Here is a 7,891-nt window from a genome sequence, read left to right as displayed (position 1 = left end):
ACCTGTCCACCCCCAGGGCACCTTGAACTTCCTCTCCCGTCAGGACGTGCAGTACCTGAAACTGTCTGTCTTTCCTGCAGACGGAGGAAGGTCCCCCCATGGCGGTGGCCTCAGGGTCTGGCCCTCGGAGGCAGCAGCGGTCTGCAGTTTTGCTGAATTAAATGACAGCAGGGCCTGTGCTGTGGTCCCCGCCCGGCCCCACCTCTGCCTCAGCTCAGAGGACAGAGCGCCCCCCGCCCTCTGCTCCGGGCCCTGAGCACAGCGCCTGCTGGTAGATGCCACCCTGAGCCCCTTTCGCAGAGGGGGAAGCTGAGGCTCGGGCCTTAAGGGGATCGTGCAGGACTCTCCCTCCAGGAAGCGGAGCGTTTACAGTTGAAGCTGTGACTCCGAACCTCTGAATTTCCTATCCTCTCCCAGATCAGCTGAGGAAAGGGGTGAATGATCTGTGTTGACCCAGCAGCTTGCTGCGAGCGTGTGCATGCGTATGTGTGCGTGTGTGTGCGTGTGTGTGTGCGTGTCTGTATGTGTGTGTGCATGTGCGTGTGTGTATGTGTATGTGCGTGTATGTGTGCACGCGTGTGCATGTGTGCGCGTGTGCATGTGTGCGCGCGTGTGTATGTGTGTGCGCGTGTGTCGGGGGGAGCCGTGTCTGCGTCGCTGCTCTCGGGGCACCTGGCCTCCGGGCCGGTAGAAGGTAGAGTAACGGACGGAGGGCAGCGACAGCCCCGCGCCCCGCCTCCTAAGGGGGGTCCCCGCCTCCTAAGGGGGGTCCCCGCCTCCAGCGCAGGGAAGTCCTCTGCTGTCGGCAGGACGGCCACTGGGTGGCGCCCGTGAGCCGCAAACGCCGAGGGATCTGCCGCGAGGGGGACGCGGGTCGCAGCCGGGGAAGGTGGGGACCATGCGCACTGGGTTGTGGTCTCCTGTGTCCCCAGCAGCTGAGAAGGTGTCACTCTGTCAATCATGCCCTGGCTCTTTGGTTTCTATTTTATTCTTTATTTTAAAATATATTTTTACTGATTTCAGGGAGGAAGGGAAGGGAGAGATAGAAACATCCATGATGAGAGAGAATCACGGATCGGCTGCCTCCGCACGCCCCACACGGGGAATGGAGCCCGCAGCCCGGGCCTGTGCCCCGACCGGGATCGAACCCTGGCCTCCTGGTTCATAGGTCGACGCTCAGCCCCTGACGTGAGTGAATTGCTGTGTGACCTTGAACAGTGTGCTGCCCTCTCTGGGCTCCATGTCCTCATACCAGTTAGGGTTCTTGGGTAGAAATGACAGGACTGATTCCAACTGAGCTCAGCTCAGCGAAGAGGGAGCGCTGGGCAGAGCAAGACACCGTGGGGCTCACACCCCGGCCCCGGGTAAGGGCACCTCCAGCGCCGGGCGCTCCTCACACGGGCACCACAGGCCTTGCTGACGGGCCCGGCTGTCACTGCTCCAGGCATGGTCTTCAGCTGCCCCTGCCCCTGCGCTCCTTCCCACGGTCCCTGTCCCGGGCGGGGTCACATGGCCACGACCCCTCCGAGAAAGGGTGGGGGTGTCTGCCCCTCCTATCCCCACGGTGCTGAAAGGGGCAGCCCCGGCCGGGGAGGTTTGGGGGCAGCCGGTGGCCAACGGTGACTAATGTTGCTACCCCCCTCCTCCTCCGTGTGGCCGGCGGTCGGATCTGCCCGAGCTCTTGTACCCTGAGCAGTGACCACAGAACCACCATCTCCAGCGTTCACCGGGCACCTCCTGCCGGGCGTCAGTGGAAGCACCTGTGTTCCTGACCCCGTGACCCTCCCAACGGCTCTGCAAGGCAGTCCTCTCTCAGGTGCAGGACCTGAGGCATCAGGAGTGTAAATGCCGCCCACCTGGCGTGGCTCAGGGGCTGGGCATCGACCTACGAGCCAGGAGGTCAGGGTTTGATTCCCGGTCAGGGCACAGGCCCGGGTTGCGGGCTCCATCCCCAGTGTGGGGCGTGCAGGAGGGGGCCAGTCCCTCTCATCATTGATGTTTCTCTCTCTCTCTTTCTCTCTCTCTACTTTCCTTTCCCTCTGAAATCAATAAAAAAATATATTTTTAAAAGAGTGTAAACGCTTTGCTGAGGTGGCCCCGCCGGGAGGAGGTGGGCGGGGCTGGCCCCAGGCAGCTGCTCTCCGATCAGCTCTCTCGGCCGGTCTGCTCAGGCGCCTGGGCAGCTCTCCCTCCCTAAGAAACAGGCCAGACGACAACCACGCCTCCGCTTGGAGTTTCCCTGGTTTCCAAGCCTCTCTCTCTCTGCGGCTGGATGACAAAACCAGGTCTGTCTGCGTCTTCCTGGGAAGACTTGTTACTGCGCCGAGTAGAAGGGAAGGGCCTGTTACAGAACCACCGCGTCGGGAGCAGGCGCGGGATCTACTTCTCCCTGAGACGTTAAATCCAAAAGCCCAGAGGCCGGGAGAGGGCGAATTCCTTTTCCCCAAACCCGCTCCCTGATCCCGCGTTTTCTGTCTCTGCTGGGACCCGAGGTGGGAAGCAGGTGTCATTGCGGGGAACGACCACCAGGGGGCAGGCCGCGCCGCCTCCAGGCCTCGCAAGTGTTGCCAGAGCCCCCACCCTCCATCTGCCTTTGCCAGGCTGTTTGCAAAGGGTCAAGTGCAGCTGCAGGGACTGGAGTTGTATTGGATCTGCTGCTCGTTTTCCGTCCGGGGCGCCTGTCTGGCCCCCGAGGAAGTGCCCGGCCCTGCCGAGCAGGGGCCACTTCGTTAGGGAGCCCCCCTCAGAGCGGGTCCCCTGGCCCCTCCCCACTGGCCTTCCTGCTCCTCACCGCGGCCGGCCCAGGGCATTGGGGTGCCTGGAGGCAGCTGGCCACCACCCTTGCTTCATTCTCCTGAGCCCCCCGGTTCTAGGGCCCAGCACATGGGCCGCTGCAATGGGCCATTTCTGACATCAGGAGGTGCTGCAAGGGACCCTGGGCCTTTAGCGAAAAGCAGGGCTTTCATAAAGCCACCCCAGCCTCCCCCGCCACCTGCCCCTGGGGGTGGGCAGCTCCCGCTCCTGTCACAGTGTCCCCCGGCTCCAGATCCCAGCTCCCAGCAGCCCCGGGAGCGGATGTGCAGAGCTGAGCGCCCCGGGGAGTGCGTCCCCAAATCCAACTCCAGCAGCGCCAGGCGCTCCAGCACCTGCTGCCCGTGCAGACCGCTGCCCGGAAACCTCTGCGGACAGCGAGCCTGTCGGGACGGCCAAGCTACACCGTCGCATCTTCCTCCCTCCCTTCCTTTCCATCCTGTTTTATTCCTTCTCTTCTGCCCCCGCCGTCCCTTCCCCTGCCTGGTCTCTGTTACTTCCACATCCAGGAACATTTTAATTTTGGAAAGAAACGCTGTGTAAGCTATAAAAAGTGAGGTGACATGTGGAAGCGTGGGGTGTGGGAGGGAAGGAGCGGAGGGAGGAGTCGCTCTGAGGAGGATTCTGGGGAGAGAGCAACTAGGCCACAGTCCGTGGTCCTGGGACTGGGCGGCGGCCCATGGGGTCCTCACGGGAGTGCGGGAGGGAGGCCTGGCCCGGTGGTGTCGGCGGGGTGTTCATGGAGAGAAGGGGGTGCTGGTTACCCTGGGAGTTAGTCCAGCAGCAGCCAGTCACATGTGGGAAGCCTGTGTGTGCGTGTGTGTGCACGTGTGTGTGCACGTGTGCGTGGGGGGGTGTTGGGGGGATGGAGGAGGATGGAGGGGCTGCCTCTGCAGCCAGGCTCCGCCCCGCCCCGCCCGCTGGACCCAGGGCCACTGTCTCCAGGCCCTGCCCCTCCGGCCGGTGAGCTGCCCCCTCGGTGTGGCTGTGCTTGTTATGTAACTAACACGTTACGAAAGACAATGGGTGAGGAGCCTAAAGACAGCTGTTTCCAGAAAACGGAGTCCAAGTCTTCGGAAAGGCTCTCGGCGAAGGGACGTCACCAGAAATAGCAGGATCGCATGAGGTGTGGGCGAGGCGACGGCGGAGGAGCGAGGAGATGGTGCGAATCTAGACATGTGGGCACGCAGGCGATCTCACCTGGGGTTCCCACTTCTTCTAGGGCAGCGGTTCTCCACCTTCCTGACGCCGCGGCCCTTTAATACGGCTCCTCATGCTGTGCCCCCCGACCATAAAACTATTCTCGTTGCTACTTCATCACTGCAATGTTGCTACTGTGATGAACCGTCGTGTAAATATCTGCTATGCAGGATGTATTTTCATTGTTCGTGACCCACAGGTTGAGAACCGCTGAATCGTGTTTGTCTTTAACTTCTCCTGGTCTATTGTCGCATAACAGTGCACGGCTTCACATGCACTATTAATAACGGACAGCACCCAATTCCTGCTTTCTCTCGCCTTATCCGTTTTTGCTGTCAGAATCTCTTACATTTTGTTTCTATATATGTGATAAAGTCATGATTTATAGTTATTTTAAATTTAATCAGCCAACTTTCATTTAAAAACATTTTTTTAAAGAATAAGTTTTAGTTTCCACATGTTACTGTTTTTAGAGATTCACATTTTATCATTTCTGGCACTTTTTGTAGTTTTATTTTTTTCCATTTAGACTTTTTGTCTGAATGTAATAGTTAATGATGCTTCCCATTGTGTCATATCAAGAGGGAGGCCGAGTTGATAACTTGGTGAGGTGACCCCCCCCCCCAATTTTATACATTATTAAAATGCACTTGGAGTTTGTTAACGTTCTGTTCCCCAAGTAACTTGCACCCAATGGCTGTAGCACCCATGGGTGGTTCTTGCCTGAATTAAATTGTTCTGGCAGTGATTTCACAAAGGTGGTTTTGTAATAGTATCATGAATTACGTATTTTTTCACCCAACATTCTTCTGAGAAAGAAACTTTCCTTTCTCCCTCCCTTCTCTCTTTCCTTGTTGATTCCTAGAGACGTTTTGTTGTTCAAAGTGTTCAAATCCATTGTAAGCAGGTTGTGTTGATACTTAAATTCCTCCAAGTTGGGGCCACAGGAGCCCCCAAGTCCCCACCAGCCTTCATGCACCTCCTTGCGTCTGTCCAATAACTCACCCTGTGCCTCTCTCACCCAAACCTTCATCGATTCTTTCTCCAAAGAGACCAGGCCCTTTTACTGGGAAATGACCTTAGGAACCGAGTCACCTACTTCTCTAGCACCCGGAGAAGCCCTCCTACTACGCGCAGTCCCACCTGTGCACGGGCCTCCTCCGCCTCCGGGTTCCGCTACCCGAGGAGCGGCCGAGCGGGCCTTTGTGAATGTCGCCTTTGTCAGAAGGCTGTCATCTCCTGGGGTCGGCAATTCACTCAGGAGCATTGGGGGAGGGGCCGGGGCCGGTAAATTATAGGCTTTTCATCATTCTGCGTGTGTTTATGCTCATTCCACACCCCATTTCAAAAGTGCCCGGGTGCCCTAAACTGTGTAAACTAGGGATTGTAAGATCACATGACGCACACGAAGCTACGGCCGGAAAGAGAAACAGCAGCGAGACGGGTCCTGTTCGCTTTGTCCCACTGCAGGGCACCTGCGTCACCCCATCAGGGTCATAGCAGCCCCGGACAGGGGCGGCCGGCATAGGCCCCCCCTCCCCCCAAGCACTTCGAGGAGTAAAGAGAGGCGGGGCCCGATCTCATTTCCTAACTCCGGGCCCAGAGCTGCGTTTCCGCCGCAGGGATCCGGGTGCGAGAGACCCAGGGAAGCAGGGTGGCCCGGTGACCTTGGTTCTGACCTGCCTAAACTGTGTAAACTAGGGATTGTAAGATCACATGATGCACACGAAGCTACGGCCGGAAAGAGAAACGCTTTGTCCCACTGCAGGGCACCTGCATCACCCCATTAGGGTCATAGCAGCCCCGGACGGGGGCGGCTGGCATAGGCCCTCCGCCCCCCCCCGCCCCCCCCAAGCCCTTCCACTTCGAGGAGTAAAGAGAGGCGGGGCCCGATCTCATTTCCTAACTCCGGGCCCAGAGCTGCGTTTCCGCCGCAGGGATCCGGGTGCGAGAGACCCAGGGAAGCAGGGTGGCCCGGTGACCTTGGTTCTGACCTGTCTGAGGCCCAAGCCCCCTCTGTTTGCCGGCTCCGGGCGCCCCAGCCAGAGCTGACCCCCTCCAGGCCTCTGCCTCACCCCTCCGGGCCTCCGAGCCTCCCCTCCCCATTCCAGGCCTTTACCTTGAAAACCAGCCGACGGGGTCCCTCGGGGCTAACTCTCCGCCAAGCGGGACCGCTGAGTGTCCACGTCCGGGTTCCGTTTTGTTACACGAAGTGCTGAGGCCCCGGGTACCCGCGGGCCGGCACGAAGGGCTGGGTTCACTAGACCTTACGTGCCATAGGGTGGGGCTGACAGGTGACTCGAGTGATGTCTCTATGGAGAAACCATATCTTCTCCTTTGAACTGCCATAGTCAGTCATTACAGAACCTCTCTCTCTCTCAGATTTATTTTCTAAATCGGACGACTGCCCCCGGGTTATCTGCTTACAGGCAGTGTGTTCTCTGCTAGGACCCGAGGCTTGCACACCAGGTAAGAGCATTGCAGTCGCTTCGCCGTCTGACGGACCTGGGTTGCATTCCTGGCTCTGGGCTGTACAACTCAACCTGTTTTTCTTGACTAAGGAGCCTCCCAGGGCAGGAGAGGGCACTGGAGCCTGGGAAGGGCCATGTTCCCATTCGCCGCACAGGTATGTTAAGGCGAAGGCCATCGTTATAGGGACTGAGGTTTGTTCTCGAGAAAATAAGGACCCTTCTAACAACAGGGCTGGCTGTACCCGGAGTGTGCTGGGCGCCTGGGGTGGTGGTGTCCCGGCTCCGATGGGTTCCTGGGCCTGGAATGTTGGGACGTGTCCTCTCCCCGAGGACGCCAGTCCCCCGGTCAGCACAGAGGTGACTTCTCCCGGGAAACCTGCCACGTGTGCTGCTCTACGGAGAAACCATCTCTTCTCCTCTGAACGCCCATCGTCAGTCATCACAGAACCTCTCTCTCTCTCAGATTTATTTTCTAAATCGGACGACTGCCCCCGGGTTATCTGCTTACAGGCAGTGTGTTCTCTGCTAGGACCCGAGGCTTGCACACCAGGTAAGAGCATTGCAGTCGCTTCGCCGTCTGACGGACCTGGGTTGCATTCCTGGCTCTGGGCTGTGGACTCTGAGTATGATGTTACTTTGTGCCTCAGCTACTTCTGGGGTGTGATGGACTGAATATTTGTGTCCCCCCAAAAACGCACATGTTGATAATATTAGGAGGCGGGGCCCTTTGGGAGGGAATTACATGTCGATGAGGCCATGAGGGTGGGGCCCCCACAATGGGGTTAGTGCCCTTATCCGAAGAGAACGGGCAGTTAGCTCCCCTTCTCTCCCCAGGGGAGGACACAGCCCGAGGGGCCACCTGCAAGCCAGGCCATGGATTCTCACCAGGAACTGAATCAGCTGGCACCGTGAGCTTGGACCCTCCGGCTTCCCGAACTGTGAGAAACAAATTTCTGTTGCTAAAGCCACCAGATCAGTGGTGCTTTGTTACCGCAGCGGAACTGACTGATACGGGGATGATGAGAGTTCTGCTTCCCTGGGGCCGTTGGGCGGGCGGGTGGCAGAAAGATGCTCATGAAAAGGTAGAGGGTGGAAGGGCACCGAGCAGAGGCCCAGGGCACACGGGTCGTCCCCGAGGGTGGTCATCCTCTTAAAGCACAGACACAGCTTATAACTGTCTCCACCCACATACACCTGTCAGTGTGCCGGCTCTCAGCAGACACTCCGCAGCCGTTTATGATCAAAGGGCGAATGACCAACTGATGCTGAAGGCGAGAAGCGTGCTCTGCGCTCTTCAACACAGCAGGCGTGTCCTCTCTGTGACAGGCTTCCCTTCTCCATGACAGGCGTGTCCTCTCCGTGACAGGCGTGTCCTCTCCGTGCCAGGTGTGTCCTCTCCGTGACAGGCA

The 7,891-nt window shown here is 58.5% G+C and overlaps 1 protein-coding gene across 1 annotated transcript in view; it reads left to right on the top strand.

Annotated features, from left to right (window-relative positions):
• LOC106723826 overlaps positions 1-7,642 on the top strand; it is a 77,515-nt gene extending 69,873 nt beyond the window's left edge. The window contains exons 2-6 of the mRNA XM_014528850.1: positions 783-889; positions 2,172-2,285; positions 6,573-6,637; positions 6,946-7,032; positions 7,317-7,642. Of these exons, the coding sequence (XP_014384336.1) occupies positions 783-889; positions 2,172-2,285; positions 6,573-6,637; positions 6,946-7,032; positions 7,317-7,636 (693 nt within the window). The 3' untranslated portion in view covers positions 7,637-7,642. The remainder of the gene's footprint in view (positions 1-782; positions 890-2,171; positions 2,286-6,572; positions 6,638-6,945; positions 7,033-7,316) is intronic.
• The last annotated feature ends 249 nt before the right edge of the window (positions 7,643-7,891 follow it).

The sequence above is a fragment of the Myotis brandtii genome, unplaced genomic scaffold (genome assembly GCF_000412655.1).
Source record: "Myotis brandtii unplaced genomic scaffold, ASM41265v1 scaffold656, whole genome shotgun sequence".
NCBI lineage: Eukaryota > Metazoa > Chordata > Mammalia > Chiroptera > Vespertilionidae > Myotis > Myotis brandtii.
The sequence above is the reverse complement of the archived record's forward strand: the minus strand, read 5'-3'. Positions and strand labels throughout refer to the sequence as shown.